This window comes from Akanthomyces muscarius, chromosome 6 (assembly GCF_028009165.1).
Source record: "Akanthomyces muscarius strain Ve6 chromosome 6, whole genome shotgun sequence".
Taxonomy (NCBI): domain Eukaryota; kingdom Fungi; phylum Ascomycota; class Sordariomycetes; order Hypocreales; family Cordycipitaceae; genus Akanthomyces; species Akanthomyces muscarius.
Window position 1 is genome coordinate 3,660,881 of NC_079246.1, and position 18,002 is coordinate 3,678,882.

At 48.7% G+C, this 18,002-nt stretch overlaps 6 protein-coding genes across 7 annotated transcripts; 5 read left to right on the forward strand and 1 right to left on the reverse strand.

The window, feature by feature from the left end:
• Positions 1-787: 787 nt before the first annotated feature.
• On the forward strand, positions 788-2,061 carry LMH87_001314 (uncharacterized protein; the record flags this gene model as incomplete). 2 transcript variants are annotated; one of them, XM_056199370.1, is made up of 7 exons in its annotated part: positions 788-826; positions 890-1,013; positions 1,076-1,104; positions 1,216-1,332; positions 1,389-1,653; positions 1,715-1,868; positions 1,929-2,061. In XM_056199370.1, the coding sequence occupies 7 exons, from the start codon at positions 788-790 to the stop codon at positions 2,059-2,061; spliced, it is 861 nt and encodes a 286-aa protein (XP_056056225.1). The 2 variants fall into 2 exon arrangements, with proteins under 2 accessions (XP_056056225.1, XP_056056224.1); XM_056199371.1 differs by having other exon boundaries at positions 1,715-1,860; positions 1,929-1,985.
• A 524-nt stretch (positions 2,062-2,585) lies between these two features.
• On the forward strand, positions 2,586-3,565 carry LMH87_001315 (uncharacterized protein; the record flags this gene model as incomplete). Its single annotated transcript, XM_056199372.1, has 2 exons — positions 2,586-2,661; positions 2,721-3,565. 2 exons carry the CDS (start codon positions 2,586-2,588, stop codon positions 3,563-3,565), a joined length of 921 nt encoding a protein of 306 aa, XP_056056226.1.
• Positions 3,566-6,862: 3,297 nt separating this feature from the next.
• LMH87_001316 (uncharacterized protein) lies at positions 6,863-8,704 on the forward strand (the record flags this gene model as incomplete). The annotated part of the gene is made up of 4 exons (XM_056199373.1): positions 6,863-6,909; positions 6,961-7,263; positions 7,319-7,518; positions 7,578-8,704. 4 exons carry the CDS (start codon positions 6,863-6,865, stop codon positions 8,702-8,704), a joined length of 1,677 nt encoding a protein of 558 aa, XP_056056227.1.
• Positions 8,705-10,239: 1,535 nt separating this feature from the next.
• On the reverse strand, positions 10,240-11,906 carry LMH87_001317 (uncharacterized protein; the record flags this gene model as incomplete). The annotated part of the gene is made up of 5 exons (XM_056199376.1): positions 10,240-10,341; positions 10,559-10,569; positions 10,652-10,962; positions 11,158-11,540; positions 11,613-11,906. The coding sequence occupies 5 exons, from the start codon at positions 11,904-11,906 to the stop codon at positions 10,240-10,242; spliced, it is 1,101 nt and encodes a 366-aa protein (XP_056056228.1).
• An 873-nt stretch (positions 11,907-12,779) lies between these two features.
• Positions 12,780-13,952, forward strand: LMH87_001318 (uncharacterized protein; the record flags this gene model as incomplete). The annotated part of the gene is made up of 4 exons (XM_056199377.1): positions 12,780-13,287; positions 13,344-13,391; positions 13,442-13,534; positions 13,588-13,952. The coding sequence occupies 4 exons, from the start codon at positions 12,780-12,782 to the stop codon at positions 13,950-13,952; spliced, it is 1,014 nt and encodes a 337-aa protein (XP_056056229.1).
• Positions 13,953-16,356: 2,404 nt separating this feature from the next.
• LMH87_001319 (uncharacterized protein) lies at positions 16,357-17,418 on the forward strand (the record flags this gene model as incomplete). Its single annotated transcript, XM_056199378.1, has 1 exon — positions 16,357-17,418. One exon carries the CDS (start codon positions 16,357-16,359, stop codon positions 17,416-17,418), a length of 1,062 nt encoding a protein of 353 aa, XP_056056230.1.
• Between the last annotated feature and the right edge of the window lie 584 nt (positions 17,419-18,002).

Below are 18,002 nucleotides of genomic sequence, written 5' to 3' on the forward strand. Positions count from 1 at the left end.
GTGAGGTTTTTAGCGGTAATTGCGCTAGCGTATTGCTGGTAAAAGCGCTGAGCTGGCGTGAGAGGCCTGTTGCCAGATAGTTCAGCACTAGTAACGACAGAGGTAAGTTTAGGCATGATAGTGGAGTTGAGACAGAATCCCCTGGCCTTAACACAGTTTTCTTGTCATGCCCGATAAGGGACGGTTGGCAATAGTGTTTGCATGGGGTAAAGCTTCATTTTAATATATTTACTGCCCGGAGTTATTCTCCCCATTGGACTCTTTTGATTACGGAAACCATCTCCGAACGCCGAGTGATGAGGAATACGACAAGCCCTTCTGCTTACGAGACGTTTCTTGGTTGTCGAATAGATTGTGGGGCGCCGAGTACCGAGGAGTTCAACATTGGAGAAAGCTTGTCAAACGTATAACGCTTCGCCGAGTTATAGCAACAGACATAGTTGAACATGGAACGGCATCTGAGTTGCCACGTAGCCCCACATTGTATCATTTAGAGCTATAACAACCCCTAGAGCTACAACAACCCCGGAGAAATCACCGAATGATTATTCATCTCGAGAAGTCCCCATTTCGGCTGCATCTAAGTCACCATGTTCACTCATCACACCTAGCCCACTATTACTACCCTAGTCTCAACTTCAGAACGGTCGTAGGTATAAAGCTGACGATTTATTATTAAATAAGGAACTGGCCGTTTAACGTTCACTGCACCGCCTCAATTGATCAGCAGCTCGCTCGAATTCGTACAAGCGACGCAGGAATAACAACCCATATCTAACGCCAGGACATGATGAGCTCACTCTTATTAGCAGATGCTTGGGTCCAGGTCCGTCTTTTTGGTACGGCGCAAAGCCGCAGAACCATAGTGCTGTTAATTGACCATAACTAGGTAGAAAGGGCCATTGGCCAACGGCCACAGTTGACGGGCGACGCCTTGGCTATGCGAGCGCAGTACAAGGCAGTAAATGACGAGGTCAATGCAAACCTGGTTCGGTCAACTGAAGTTGCTGTCGGTGAGAGTCCCCAAAAGCATTGTGATTTGGATTTATGCTGCTTGCACTGACCTTACATACAGAGGACGAGATACTCGATGGCAACCTCAGAGTGAGAATTTATAGGCACGTAGATGCTACAAAAGGATCTCGTCGGTTTCCGGTTGGGCTTTATTTCCATGGCGGCGGGTTTTGCTGTGGCGACTTAGATTCGGAGGAACAGATTTGTCTTCTTCTCGCCGAACGCCTGCCTTGCGTCATAGTGTCAGTGGACTACAGGCTTGCTCCCGAACATAAAGCTCCTACGCAACTTGATGACGCCATCCATGCCTGGACATGGGTGAGTGGGGGAGCAATCCACCCCTCTATTAAATAATGGAATCGCTAATTAACCAGGCATACAATAACGCGACCAACCTCAACGGTGATTGCGACAAGTATTTCGCCATTGGTCAGAGTGCCGGGGGCAGCCTTGCTCTCTCAGTTGTCCGGCAGCTGGTTGTGCTCAAGCGGAAGCATGAAATCAAGGGAGTTGCAGCAATTGTTCCGTTTACAATTCATCCCAATGCGGTACCCAGACGCTTTTTGGACAGCTACCGGTCGTACAACGAGCTCAAAAACAGCCCTGTGAACACTAGAGAAGCTATGGATGTATTTTACGGTAGACAAAAAGCTCGAGCTGTTTTAAAGGACACTTATTTCTGACCGGTTTTTCTGTCAAGATGCCATCGGTGCGCTGGAGACTGATCCAGACGTCTACATTATCAATGCAGTTGCGAATTTTCATCAATTCCCTCCAACATACCTGGTTGTCTGTGAGATGGATCCATTAAGAGATGATGGCCTCATTCTGAATGATGCTTTGCAGGCAAGTGGGTGAGTAACCCGTGGGGAAAGCTACTAAGACCTATTTGATTCTAACTATGAGACTCAAAGAGTTCCGGTAAAGATGGATTTCTACAAAGGTTTACCCCATGTCTTCTGGGGTTTTAACTGTCCTGCACCGAGCGGAGACTTTGTGGGTGATGTCATAAGTGGTGTAAACAGTTTCCTATGCACTACTACTTAATTGGGTCATTCCTCAGTAGTGTTACAATCAATAGTAAGAATTATGTGTCTAATGTATGTCAGTATAAGATTGTTGCAGAATCGCTGCGTTGGAATCATGCGTAGACACTTCTCTGCCTCGTGATAGTCCCTGATGATTGAACTGGCGCAGCGAGTCGCTGCCCATTCTAAGCGCTTCTTTGGCAATCTTTTGGGGATGGTATTGAAAATGGACCGGCGAGATTTCGTTATACCTACGCATGTAGTATTTTCATAATCTATATCCTACAGAGTAAATGACCACGGCAATCTGATGTGCTGTCGGGCCGACGAGCTATGGCCAATCAATGATATTGCCAAAACTTCCGTGCCGGTGAGCGCGTTTTACCTCGGCACCGTTCGGTAACTTTGTCAGCAGCCCTTTGTAAATTCCATTCAACTCATCCGCAAACGGAATATGTTGCGCAGCACAATTATTTCGCCCACAGTGTACCTTGTTCGCGCAAGATGAGTAGGCAACCAAGCACTGTGATTCACCCGCTAAATATGCATGGCGCGGTAGAGAAACTGGGCCACGGTGCGTACTCGGCGGACTTAATCTCTACATTATGTATTGGGAATGGTGAGGAGCCGAGTGCACCGAAGCACGTAGGAGAACATTTACTGACTTAAACTGATCAGTACCTCATGGCGGCTTTTTGGCATTTGTTTTTCTAGAGGCCACGAAGGCATATTTGCAGAAAGAAGTGCATCAGAACATTATGCTTGGTCACTGGGAGTTTTTATTTCCTACAAAAGTCGGCCGCGCCATTTTGCTTGTCGAGGAGGTAAAAACGGGGAAACGAATGTCAGTACTGCATATTAAGCTATACCAGGGCGACATCAGTGAAAATGCTCCGTGGATCAAAAGTTCATCCTACGCGGCGACTACCGCCTACATTACGGCAGAGACATCGGAAATCAACATCGGAGTGAGCATCCCGACCGGTTGGCATAGCGCGCCTTCATCAATGCCCAAACTCCGCCTATTACCGCCCGCTGGTGATGGCGATTGGCAGCGACTGCATGTGCCACCGGTCGCAAAAGCGTTACAGCACGTGGAATTTTATGTTTTGAGCTCACAAGATCCAACATTGGCAACACGCGATTACTGGATTCGCTTAGCAGGCGGAGGGAATTTTTCCAATGCCTCCCTCGGGTTTGTCTGCGACGTGGGTCCGCCAGTGTTTATCGATTCATTTCGGAGTGCGGCAGAAAAGACTGTGGCTCGCAGCTCGAGCAAGAGGGACTCGTGGTATCCGACATTGGTGATGGACATGCAAACTAAGCAGCAGTTGCCGGAAATGGGTATCGAGTGGCTGCGGCTGCGGTTTCAGTCAAAAGTGGTTCATAACGATCGTTTAGACGTTGAAGTGCTAGTCTTCGACGAGTTGGGCGACCTGATCACAATTAGCCACCATGTGGTCATGATAGTTGACATGGAGCAGAAGAATACTGCAAGGGGTGAACAGAAGGCAAGCATATGAGGTTTAGCTAGGTAATTAGAAAATCTTTTTTTTTTGTGCGTATTACTGGCCGTGCTGTTCCAAGCTGATTGGAAGCTCGTGCCGTAGAGCTTATATTTTTGCACTGTGCTGAGCCGAGTAATCTATCGAGGAATAAGTACAACGCTTATTCGCGTCTGAGCTCGACACTAGTAGCAGGCGCTGTGGGTGCATTTGGGCTTTTTTCTTTCGCGGCTTATTCAACCAGTATATGTGTGAGTGAAGCAGCTGGATCGCAATTTTGAACGCTTACTCTTACGCAGTAGGTCTGCGGCGGTGCGTCTTACCCGGCAGCCGCTGCGCTGAGTCAAAGCATAATCACGTCTACATCAGCACATGCGCCTGTTTTAAACCGTGATTTATTATCTAAATATACTTTGCTTGGGTAAATTGTCCGCCCTCGCCTTATCGTGACGGAAGACCGCGCTATCGATGCCATCTGCTAGGCAAGCTTCTCCAAAGCCACCCCCGCCACGCCCGTCTGGAACCCCTTTAGTCCAACTGCTGTCAACCGTTAAAGACGTGATATCAGTAGCAAAGCAGAGACTAAATACCTCGCGAACAAAATTCTTAAGAAAGAGACCTATGATAATGCGAATCATCACATTGCGAAGAGTCTTGAGGAAGGGGATCAAAAGTTTGACCGCAGCCGGACTGGCTAGATCAACTAGTTGAACAAATTGCACTCAAGAAACCATACAAAGACCCCAAAACCACTTTAATAACGCGAGCAAGTGCTGGACTACCCAAGAACTTTATGATATCAATAAGGGTAACGATGCTTTCATTGATAATATGGTCAAGCGCTGTGAGGAGTTTTTGCGATCATCTGCATTAACACCTGGAGATGGTGTGGCAGAAAGACGCCAAATAGCAGCAGTGAACGTTTTTGCAAGTGCTTGCATAGACGATAAAACCCGTCCCGTTTCCGATTTCGAGACCTTAACTTGATTGAATTCAATAAGAGATTTGTCTGTACACTATGTAAGTATGTCGACGCATCTCTGGGCAGTGCTCGACCAGCAGAATGCTACACTGCTAAAACAGTGATTGACTGGAGTTCTTCAACAACTAGAGCTACAGTTGAAGTCACAATGCCTAGCATTGTTTTGTTGGTGTTGGAGACTTAGCTCTCCAAGTCACGAATGACAGAAGGGCCGCCTTCAGCGAAGCCAAGTCCTCGATCCGCTTCGGCAGAGAGCAGTTTGCCTACAACGCTGAGAGCCAGTGCAGCAAAGATGACAGTAAAGGGTCTCATTGTAATGCTTTGATAATGAAAGGAGATTCAAAAGTTGCGAGTGACAAGATAGTAGTGTGTCAAGTTATAGCTGGTGAGGTCTCTCTGCGTGTGAGGAACCGGGGCGCTAGGTAACCACTCGGCCACAGAGATCAAAAAGATCAAGCAATACCAGACCGTGGCCGAGTATCCCTAGCATCCACCCTATAGCTTCGAGGTCCCTGACAGGCTGTCCTTCCTTCCACGTAGCAGTCCCTGGCTACCATGGCTAGATAATGGGTCTTACTCACCAGCTAGACCACCTAGAAGTATATAGTGTTAGAGTCAGGGGCCTTGAAGCTATATAGTGGATGCTAGGGATACTCGGCCACGGTCTGGTATTGCTTGATCTTTTTGATCTCTGTGGCCGAGTGATTACCTGGCGCCCCGGTTCCTCACACTGCGGCTGAGTATTGAATTTGGCAACCAACCCGTCTTGTATCCCTGCGACTCCTCAGCCGGGGCTACGAATCGTTCCTCTGCACTCGATAATTGAGCGAATCTACGCAGCTTCACGTGCTGCGATATATCGAATGTTCTCAGCACACACCAAGGCAGTCTCGCTCTCTGTTGTGCCTCGGGGACCGGAACAATTCTGCCATCCTGCACTCGTTCGACAAGATTCAAAAAACAAATACCGGCTATGAGAAGCCTCGGGTGGGCTCGCGGAAAGATCAGCGCCGCACCGATCCTCGGCTCTTATCATCGGCATTTTTCAGTTGCATGTCATCTGAGTTGGCGTATCCGAAGCAGTTCACTGATGGACCTTGACGGGACCAATGGAATCCGAATGGACCATACCGACTACAATATGTATGAGGAATATGTAATGAGTTCTATTGTGAGACATTTATAAAAAAAAAAAGTTTGTTCTAGAGGTAGAGAATACAACCTCAGCCTGCGTACTGCCTCTCATGAGTTTCGGCAACATCCGTGATGAGGTATTGCCGCTACTTGCCGGCCACTTTAGTTTTCATTTTGGGACAAAGGTGGCTGAAGCCAATCTAAATGTGCAACTAGCCTAGAGAAAACAGCGACAGCCGTCGCCATTCCTATCATGGTACGCAGTACTATTACATGCACGATAGATGATCCACATTCGATGTCATGGCGCCGGTGGCCCCGTCTTCATTTGGCACTTTCACCGTCGTCGGAATGGCAGGGCTACCGGGCCGTCTGAACTTCTTATCCGTTGTAGCCCAACAGCCACGTGCGCACTCTGTTCGTAGAGTCGGATTCGGAACTTGAGCCTGTGCCGTTGCGGCTCTCAAGATAGGTCCTACTGGGGCTTTTCCGTAGAACCTCCTCATCCCGGGACCACCGCCCCAATCACATGCTTTCCGCCGTCTGGTGGTCAGAACCAAACTGCTGCAGATTTATTCCATTTAAATTTTTTTTTCTTTCATTTTCGGCTAAGGATCAGCCGATAGTCTATATAAGCATGGCGAGACATGATTTCATTCTGCTATAAAGGAGATGATATCGTAGCTTCAAGCTTCACCTTCTTATACTGACCCGGTATCACAGACTCTAGATTCACGCTGTAGTGTTTAGAGTACCTCCAACAACATTGCTAGCTGTTCAACAGTTACGCGGCACTGCATCAATTGTTATTATCTCCGCGCATTTTCTTCCCCACCATCACAAAATTGGATAATTGCTGACACACACAGTGTTCTTCGCTCAAAAATCTTGTCAGCTGTCCTTGACAATGCATCTTCTCCGACTGTTCCTGCCGTCCTTGCTGGTATTGTTCGCTCGTGTTGCGGCGACAACCCCAACAGATGCTGAGATGCCGGCGCTAGCACCTCACACATCAACGCACGTATTGGAAAACAGAGGCCTGGTTCATAGTATCTGGGAAAAGCTCAAGTCTGCAGCTACTTGTGACGCTTGTGAGGTAAATTATTATATATTCCCATTCGTGCCACGCAAGGCTATTGGCTCACTGAAATGCCCCCAGGACATCTTGGTCTTAGTAAAGACACTCGCACTCATGGGCGATGGCCCTTTCGTGGACGTTTTACAGACCCTTTGCAAACTCTCTGGCGTAAGTGCTCTCATACGACACGTGGACAAGATGTAAATTAACACGCGCAAGGCAAGATAAGGTTGTTTGCGACGGTTCTTTTGGACTTGAGGGCCCTATTATCGCGAATGTCTTTCGCGAAATGGATCTCAGCTCAAGCTCACCAAAATCATTTTGTGCCACTTTCCTGGGACTATGTGACTATCCCAGCGTTACTCCATGGGTTGTTCCGCTTCCCAGTCAGAAAATCCCGAAAATACGCCCGAAATCCCGCGGCAGAGATCCTATCAAAGTCGTTCACTTCTCCGATATTCACATAGATCCACTACATGCTGCTGGCGCCAACGATAACTGTAACAAACTTATCTGTTGCAGGTACGTTGGCGAAAATTACAAGTGTATTTCCACGCGCTGACACTTTGACAAATAGAGCCACTGACAACCCCAAACGGGGCGGATCGAACGCTGGCCCCAACGGTGACCACAAGTGCGACTCACCTTTAAGCCTTGAGGCAAGCCTATACACGGCCATCAGCCAGATTGTCCCTGACGCCGCGTTCTCGATATTCACAGGAGATATCGTGGACCACGCCATTTGGAACACCAGCGTTGAGTACAACAAAAACTCAAGTAAGTTGTCCTCTAGAAAATAACAGGAAGCAGAGCACTGTCGTCTAAACGTCACCTAGTTGTAAAGGCGTACGAGTCTATGAGTCAAGCTCTGGGTCTGGTGTATGGTACCGCAAGCAATCATGAAATGCACCCTACCAATGCATACCAGCCAAACAATGTTGGCGATCGCACTGGCTGGATCTATGACTTACTGTCGAACCAGTGGTCTCAGTGGATTGGCCAAGCCCCAGCTACGGACGCAAAGCACATTGGTGCATTCTCCACCAAATACCCAAGCGGCAACCTACGCATCATATCGCTGAATACTAACCTGTACGAGCGGCACAACTTTTGGATGTACAGGAATCTGGAAGAGAGGGACCCAAACTCGCAAATTGCCTGGCTAGTCACGGAGCTTGACGCCGCTGAGAAGGCAGGCGAGAATGTATACATTGTCGGGCACATGCCATTTGGAGAGAAATACTGTTTGAGAAATTGGTCCAACTATCTCCATCAGGTGGTCGAACGCTATTCATCTACCATTTCCGCCATGTTCTTTGGACATACCCATGTCGATCACTTTGAAGTCAGCTATTCACAGACCCTTGACAAGTCTGCTTCTGACGCTTTCATGGTATCGTATATAGCCCCATCTCTCACCCCAACCTCCGGCATGCCGTCTTTTCGAGTCTATGATGTCGATCCGGACACCTTCGGCATCCTCGACGTTACAACCTACATTGCGGATATGCGCAACGCAGCTTTTCAGAGCACTGGCCCCGTATGGACCAAGTACTACTCGGCCAAAGAGAGTTACGGGATGGCTGGGGCTCTCGGTCCAGAAGCTGAGCTCACGCCTGCATTTTGGCACAATGTGACGGAGGCCTTTGAAACCAAATCTGAGCTGTTCGACGCTTACATCGCGCGCAAGAGTCGTGGTTGGAAGGTGGGTCAGTGCGACACAGAGTGTAAAACAAAAGAGATTTGCCAGATACGAGCTGGCCGGTCTCAAGACAACTGTTTTAAACCTACACCAGGGTTCCATCTTAGAAAACGCAGCGAGATTGAAGCACGAGGGGAGCACGATGAGTGTGGTGTTCCAATTTCATCCCAGGTGTTCCACGCCTTGACCATGGATCTGGAACTGCTGAAGGCTTTCTATAGCCTGGTCCAAGAGAAAGCAGGATTCCAAGGGGGGAACTAGAGTCAAGTCGAGACTTGGGAAGGTTTTTGGACAAAGGTTTCTTTAATCCATTGTGCGGATATCGAGTCTGGAGGAGTATAAGTGACCGGACTTGATCTGCGAGTCGCGCAAAGACAGAGATTTGGTTTCATGTATCATATGCCGTTTCTGCTGTGTTTTGCGAACGGGAATGAACCAGACATGGCTTTGCGCCGGAATGCAGTTTTTGGCTGTTGCGAAGAAATTATAGTCAACAATAGCTTCGAAACAACTCGGAAATTAGACAGGAAGTTCTGCCAGTGTTAGTCAGTTCTTAGTTTATTCGAAGCCGAAGTCTTGTGAGCCAATACTTTCCTAGCCGAGGAAACAAACTTTGGCTGACTGGAACAGCTTTTTTTTGGTATCAATTCTCGGACGATGCGTATTTATTTTCGGCACTGTGCAAATTTCGCTTCAGCCCAGAAAATGGGTGGTGAAATTGGACCTGCCCTCTCGGACTAGAAAGGCCGTGTTTGGTCTTGTTGCTGTTCCTTTGACATCGTTTATATCTAGATAAAAAATAATGTTTGATTGATTTTCTTCTACTTTGAAGCATTTTTTGTCCGGTTTTGTAATGTAGTGGACAATCACTCCAGTGCAAATAACTCGTCGCTAATCGCTCAAAGGAGTCGTCTGCGAGCCTAAAACTGGATCTCAGTAGACCTAGCAGATTACGGCGCGCACAGCAGCAGGTGCTGACAAAGGTCTGCCATACCCGAAGCTAAGTGAACAGAGCGTCTAAATAAACCGACCATGTGAACGCGATCGGAAGAGCAAAAAGATACGCGGCTTATTTCGCGCTAGCCCTTTTCTTCAGTGTGTTCCCGAGGCAGAGTCGATAGCATATATTTCCACTGGACCAAAAATGATTACTGAGCGATGATGAGTGATCTAGCCACGATAGACCCAATCCTGAAGGTAAACGACAGCTGTGGGGAAGCGTGGTGGCGCTTGCGAGATGAGGTGGTGACGTGCGATGATGACGCATATTCATGACAGCAATTGTCTACGGCATCCCCCCAAACGATCAACTGGTGCGATCGGCCCCGAGGGTCGCAGCGTTAGAGGAGTATAATCTTTCAGATATCGAATCAGTCAAAGGGCCGACGTGAGTGTAGGCATGCTGGCTGCCGGAGAGTACGGGCAGCCCTTTGCGCGTCGATTTCGAAGCATACACAATGCAACCTATGTGACACCCAGCAACTGATGCGTCGGTCGTGTAAGTCTACCATTCCAGGCTCACAGTCACTCCAACGCAAACAGCTCGTTGGCCAGGGCTGATGCTGCTAATCGACTTTGCGCTAGATCCTCGTCATCTTGCCGAACTACTTATAGCCGCATATTGCCGCATATCGCCGCATATAGCCATAAGTAGTAACGGTGAGTTTCTGGGTAGTGCATGCCTTATCTAATCGAAGTCTGACAACGGAGGGTGTGAAGTAGTGTTGTCCTTCCGCCCACAGCGCCCTTCGGTGAGCTAGAGTCCGGGTCTTGCCCGGTGTGTTCTCGGTTGCGTGCTAGTATGATGGGCGCGCTGGGTGGCTGAGGACAGAGTGAAGGCGGGTGAGCGGCTTTATGTCGTCGTTGCTGAGGTTGCGCGCGACAAGAATATAGAAATTCTTGTCGACATTTTAGAAAATGAGATTTTTTTTAATCTATGCTTTCTTTTCATATGGACATGTAGTTGTAATGCTTTCTCTCGTATCTATAAGTGAGATCCAGGTAAATAAGTATATCACGTCTAGTGCATTATTCCTCGCGGAACATCGCTCTACTAATCGCGATTTCCACATCACAAACTCTGAATCCCGGCGTACGCCCCAAGCATACACTCACATCTAGTAGTTCTGTGTCCGAGTTAGTTTTATATATACTGATCAAGCGCAAGTACCCGAAATTGTAAGCAGATAAATCTCAGAGGACGCTTACCGGCTATCAAGCGTGTTATGTTCACGGCAGAATTACCAAAGCGGGTAAGCATCCGAGGATCAGTGTTCGATGATGGCGAGTAAAGTCGAACGTTTTTGGTTCTCAAGTATGCTTCGAGTTGCTCGGCGTCGAGCCAACTGCCTTCGTACTGACTTCGAATATTCTCTGGAAGCGCCTCTAGAGGGACCTCGACTCTTCGCCACCGATGGCGGTCCTGTTCTGGGGGCTGCTGGGGTAGTGCAGTCGATTTTGCTGAGGCCCGGCTGCCTACCCTTGCGCCAATAGTAAATATAGGGACATCATCCCACTCTCTACGAATGTCCATTCGCATTATCCTGGAATGTATAGCTGCAGCAAAAAAACCAGCCATACGGTCCCTATTCATTACGGTGCTGAGCAACCAGAATGGACGACGGATACGACCTGGCGTGGGCTCTTTGTTCACCACAGCTCTATAGGCAAAATAGACTATAGATATTCGTAACCGTTCAATAAAAGCCGAGTACCCAATAAAATAGTCATCGACAAGGTCCTTTTCGGGAGCGTGCTGCGGAAGAGCATCATTCCTGTCCGAAAATGCGAAGACCGGCGATAGGAACGGCGGTCGTGATGGTGTTCGCTCGAATGAACCAGGGTGTAAGGAAAGGCCCACGCCCAGCTCACTGATTCGAGATAAACATTGCTCGCTAGCGAAGCAGAATGAGCCGTAATCGGGCTGCAGTATCGATGCATTGGAATTGTAGAGCATGTCGCGGAGTCCCACCATGGTTGAAGCCACGTCACTCAGTGCAGACTCCAATCGAACATTGCGCGCGGATAAAGATGAGACAGTAGATGTCTGCCTGTTTCGGTATGCGCGTTGTGCCAAGCGAACCTGTCGTCGCCGTTTCTGTTGCCAAAATCGCAATTTTTAGTCAAAAAGATGGCACACCAGGCTGAGAGTACGTAGCATAATACTGACTTCTTTCTTCCTATCGTCAGTCGAATTGACAGCGGCGCTCGCATCGCCTTTAATGGAGGATGCGACCGGCTGTCTTTTGGTTTGCTGAATGCTGCTGCGCTGCGATACGCCGCTTGTGTTCTCGCGCGGCTTCCTTGAAACATTCACTCGCCATTCTCTCAACGGCGATGCGTTTTCGGATTGGAACCTCGGGGCAGGTGTTTGGCCCAGCGATCTGATACTTTGATGTGGTGGGGGGCAGTCGGGGTAGGATGCTGCAGATAGCAAGGACTCGAGGTCAGTAAAATCTGTCATTGCTATGTTCTGGACGACTTGGATTGTGAAGCCTTGTTCTGCACCAGCCGCGTCACTCAAAGACTCAGGCTTTTTCTGAGGTGGTTTGTGGGCGACCACGGTGACGAGTATTTAAAGAATACTTTGACAGTTTAGAGCAGAGGAATAGCGTCCCGTCCACATTACTCCGCTGCCGAACCATTGAGGTACAGATTACATCAGCTTCGCCACACTAGACAGATAGCCATAGATTGTAAGGGTAATAGGCTATATAAACTTTAAAGTAGTACTGCTATTAGTTATGCTAAAAAGAGAACAAGTGATGTTGAATGTTTTATATTTTCTCAATTCTGGCATTGAAAAGAATGCAATGGCAGTGATTGACGTTGTGCAGTAAAATAGCAAACACTAGGAGGAGTCTTTACTGTGCATCAAGAACTACAACTCAGCGCGCTCGGAAACGGGAAAGATTGACACTACAACTTCAGAAAACCACAGCGCTTCTGCAAGTACTCCGCCTCTGAGTTCGGATGAAATGTTTTAAATTGTAGCCGTCTGGTCGACGCTGAATCATCACAACTCAATCGCGCTCCGGTTTAGGATGCGGGCCAGTACCGCTACTCTACTGCCCCTCCGTCAAAGGATAGCTAAGCAAATGTGTGGACACCCTCGCCCGAGAAAACTAAAAGAATGACATGTGTAGACAAGGTGGTATGTAAATGAGCTCTGCCCGAGGCCATCGGTCAACATCCGACGGCGGAAGCTCATGCTCAGTGACGCAATAGCGCATCTGTTGCGTCAGCCACGGCACCGCATGGTTTAAAGCGCATCCCAATCCAAAAAAAAAAAAAAAAAAAAAAATTCGTTCAAGCCATCTATCAACATATTTTTAAAATGCCAGAGGCAGACTGTCCGATAATTGCTGTGCTTGGCGCGACAGGCAACCAGGGTGGCGGAGTGATTCGCGCTCTGCTCGCTCGACACCCAAATGAGTTCCACATCCGTGCTATTACTCGGGACTCGGCTAGCCCCAGAGCCCAAAGTCTCATTCAAGACCACAATGTCGTATCTAAGATGAGTATTTGTCAGGCCAATGTCGATGATGAGGAGAGCCTCCGTCGGGCGTTCGAGAATGCATGGGGAGTGTTTGCTGTCACGAACCACCGCGCATCTAATGGAGCAATCAATTCAGAGAAAGATTTGCTACATGAACTTACTGCCGGGCAGAATATCATATCTGCTGCCCAGCACTGCAAAGTGCAACACTTCGTCATTAGCAGCCTGCCGAATATTGCCAGAGCGAGCGATGGCCGGTTCAAAAAGGTTTACCACTTTGACCATAAGAGTCAGATTGAAGAGGCCGCACGCTCGTGCCTCCCATCTGTTACTGCCTTGCTGCCCGGTTTGTGTGGCCGATCACCGTTCGCAACATTGTACACTCTAATCGCAATGTTGCAGGTCTTTTCTACACCAATATGTTTTGGTCACAGTACTGTCGGAGAGAGGGTATAGTGTGACGAACAACACCTTGCCGCCGAATCGCTAACCAGCTATAGATAACGGAAATGTTCGATTCTGCGCCGCTGTTTCTGGCGATACAGTGACGGAATGGGCCGACCCATGCCATGACATCGGTCTGTACGCAAGTGGTAGGCATGACTAACTGAACAAATAAAAGAAATCCTCTAATATTTGCATCCAGAAGTATTTGCCAGGGGTCCAGAAGTTACCAGATCCCAGCGGTATCCAGTGACTGGCCCAAAGATACCTTTCGATGCGTTTCCAGACTTATTCACAAAGGTGACGGGGCAACCCGCAATATTCGAGCCCATTACTATGGGTGAATGGGGCGAAATTGTTGCAGCTCGAGTGGGCCAAGGATTTGAGGAAGACATCAGGCAGATGGCCCAATGGATCTCTGTAGCGCCGGTCGAGAAGATATGTTATGGAACAATTAACTCCTCTCAGGACCTTTCGTACGAGCATCTCGGCCTAAAAGCCTCGACCTTTGAGGACTGGCTATGTAGGACACGATGGAATGGGCCACCTCGCGGCCAGGGGATTTAGATTTAAGATTTTAGATCTTCTTTTACTTTAGCTTCAAGCCAAGAAATCATCCATCCCATTCATGTTGCCCGTCTTGATTCTTCCTCGGAGAATATTTTACCCATGCAGTCAATCGCTTTGCACATCTGCAAAAGACGGCTGTGTGACATCTTAACATTAGTCCAGATGAGATTATAACTTGACTTGCAAGATGAAGGCTCAAGGATGTTCTAGCGTTTGAACGAGAAAGACCTGTCGATAGCAATTCGACCTTGCACATGCGCTGTTCCTCGAGCAAAAGCTACCCAAAAATCCTTTACCTTTGGACCAAAGGTACTCACAAGCTTCATTGCATCTTTTCCTTGCATCATCGGAGCAGTTTTCCAATCATGCCGTGTACCAAGAAGGAAAGGCAAGTCCATAGTGTGTACAGCTCCAGCCATGCTCCCGTCAGGAGCTATACTAAATTCATACAGCATAGCCTCTCCACCGAGCGCAAGGACTCTTTGCAAAAGTCGCTCTGCTGGTTGCTGGAACCACTTCTTCGTAATGTAGCTACCAATCTCCACTTCTAGGTAGTTTCCCAAGTAAGGAATTCGAAGCAAAGGCTGCAATCTTTCTGCCATGCCTACAAACGCACGCCCCTCCTCCTTGGTATAACCAACTAAAACTGGAATGATCTTCAAAGCACAATCTAGCTTTTCATCAAACTCTGAACTGTCGGGGAGCGGCGCGTACCCAAAATTTGGGCCAAACGGCATAGACCCCGCGGAGAATGATCTTGCGATGGACACGAGTTCGCTCTGTATGTTCAACAAGTCCTCGGAGGACGCATGACTGCCATACATTTGAAGCATCCGACGAGTATGCATGGACAAACAGCTCACCAAAGGCCCACGGTCGTCCACTTCCCGAGACCGCAACGGCGCACTCTGCAATATGACGCGATGAAACAAGCCGTCAACTCCGTCGGAAGCAAGAAGACAGAGGATGGAGTCGGCTCCCGCAGATTCTCCAAACAGACAAACTCTTCTGTTGTCACCACCAAACGCGTGAATGTTTTTTTGTACCCATCGCAACGCAGCGATCTGATCAAGGAGGCCAAGATTGGCTGGCGCTATCCCATCGATTGGTTGGTAGCCAAATATTCCCAGACGGTATGTGACGCTGACGACAACGACCCCTCGTGAAGCGAGAGCAGCGCCGCTGTAGCACCCAAGATCCCCTCCGCCAGAGGTGTAAGCGCCGCCATGGAAAAATACCATGACAGGAATGTTCTCGCTCTGACTGAGCCTCGAAGGTGAGTAGATGCTAACGTGAAGGCAGGACTCATCCATGGCGCGATTGGCAGAGAGCGATCCGTGCAGGAACATGAGCCGCGAAGGGTTTTGAGGACATATTGTAGCCGGTCTGGTGCAGTCAACGATGCTTGATGGCCAGGAGTAGCGACGCGGAGCTTCGAAGCGGCTTGCTTCCGCATATGTCACGCCCCGGGCAACGAGCATCGTTGGCGTTTGGCGCGCGTATATCGCACCATCCTGAAGCTGGACCACCACTCTCTCATTGCTAGTCATTTCTCTCTCTGGCAAGCTCAATTCACGCTAGACAGAGTGAGAGCGATAAGGGTGGTATCTTGTCAAAATGGATACGCGAGAGGCTTGATTGAACTTGTGAACGATGGATTTTGCAATTAATCGACGAAGTGTGTGGTATGGTGTTTCTTTTCGAACCAGCCCCGTCGGCTTTCCAACTGGTGGCTAATCGGCCTCCACAGACGGTACAGTAATTGAGCTAAGTTGAAGCGGGGATAGCGGCTGAATCAAAATTGCACGGCCGTCGGTAACACACAAAGTCCATGTCAGTCCATGGTCAGCCATTGCAGTGAACGAAAATCACGCGGTCCGGCAGCACGTTCAGAGCCTAAGTCACGGCTACACGACCACTAATACACAAATGGTCCGAGGAAGCACAGCCTCGGCTTTTCTTCATGATAGCGGTGAGCGCGCCGTTCTGCCTAATTACTTTTGACTTTTGATCACTATTCCGCGTTGTAGCCGACGGCAACGAACTTCTAACAATCTCGCTCTGACTTTTGCACCTAATGGAGCAGCAAAAGGTGCATGCAAACTGGGACACACGGAATGTTTTTTCCCTCTCCGCTAGTCGCGCAGGCGAAATCACTCATCAGTCTCGGATGAGAGTACAACAGGCTGGATTCTGATGAAAAACTGACACCCGACTGGCGTTGGTGCGTCGCAGACCCCATCAGCCTGGCCTTCCACTCACTATATAGGCGGCATATCCTTCAATGATGACAATTGGGTTTTCGCTGCTCCAACCCACGACTACTAAAAACGCAAGCTCAAGAAGCATCTGTTACACACGCAACAGCTTAATAACTCATACTTTCTTTTGACTTATTACAATGGGCAGGGCCACGAAGCAAAACAACCACTCTACGGTCTCGGATTGGGTCAACAGGGATCCAAAGACGTGGAACGCATTCCAGAGGCTTCACAACAGTGTTTTCTCTCCCAACCGGGCGCCAGGACTCCCAGTTCCGCAAAAGATGCCTGTCATCTCGATGCTCTCGCAACACATGTTCATCATAAGTTTCATAATGGTGCCATTGTCACTCCATCAAACCTATGTGTTCATGACTGGACACAGTCTTGCCAAGCTGCCGACGTTTCTACTCTATACCAGCGGCTACATTCTTTCTACAATCCAGCTTGCGCGTGTACTAGGCCATCTCGCGCATAGGGTCGGCTACTTGGACAACAATGTGGCTCGCGATGGCCTCGCCAACACTGCGGCGGGAAAATTGATCTCAGAGCTTGCAATGACGACTGGTTTTCGACTCGCAATGGCAGTCATCCTAGCATACAACGTCGACAGCTCTCCCTGGGAGGCGCTGGGCGGTTTCCAGGCATGCATCTCTCTGCTGGTCAAGCTTAGTCTGTACGGCCCTGTTCTGGACCTCTTCTTCTACATATATCATCGGGCGTGCCATGAGATACCTGCCTTGTGGATGTATCACCGCACGCACCACCTCAACAAGCACCCAACGACAGTCCATGCTGCCTTTGCAGACGAAGAGCAAGAAATGATCGAAATGGTACTCGTACCTGCTCTGACATATACCACATTCTGGTTCGCTGGGTACCCGCTCGGCTTCTACGAATGGTGGGTGTGCCTACAATACATTACATACCCAGAACTAGTTGGACACAGTGGACTTCGAGTCTACGCGACGCCACCCACTCCAACTTCATGGTTCTTTCAACTGCTGGGGGTAGAATTGGTCCTGGAAGACCACGACTTGCATCATCGCAAGGGATGGAAGAAGGCTGTCAACTATGGCAAGCAAACAAGAATCTGGGATCGTCTTTTCGGCACGTGTGGCGAGAGAATCGAAACGGTACAGGGTAACGTGGATCTAGAAAACAAGATATATCTCCCGATATTCGTACAAAATACAGAATAGCAACACTCTTTTGAAGCCTCTTAATCATGAAATAAATTCCAAATTATTGAGTGTAAAGGTGTTTTTCTTTCTATCTTTATGAATCTCATACAAGCAATAATTATGAATAGTAAATACCTCAAAACAATCTTAAAAGTCGGAAGAAGCAGGAGCTGGGCCCAAACTAGCTAGCCATTGCCGATGCGCGGAGAGTTCTCTGGTCGTTGGGGCTATTGTCTTTACCCTTCTGGCCTACGCAGGAGTCAAGTGTGCAGAACCACCTTCGGCTTTTGTCCGATAGGCACCAATACGCACAGTTGTTAGCAGAAAGAGAGGAAACCAGCATCTGTGTAGGGTGGGGATGAGCAATCCTGCTGGAAGCTGAAGATGCCTGTCTCGGTGATGCACATGAAATTCCACCAAAAAAAGAAATTGATCCAATTTGCTAAGACTGCGGTTGTGGCTTCTGTCGACGGACGGTTGTCTCCTCTGCTCTTCTGGTGGGGTAGCCGGTGAGAAATCAAGTGGGACATAGTTCTCTCGTCTGGGTGGAGGACGAATGAAAGAAGTACAGTCTCCGCAGGCTCCGTCCGAAATAATACCCT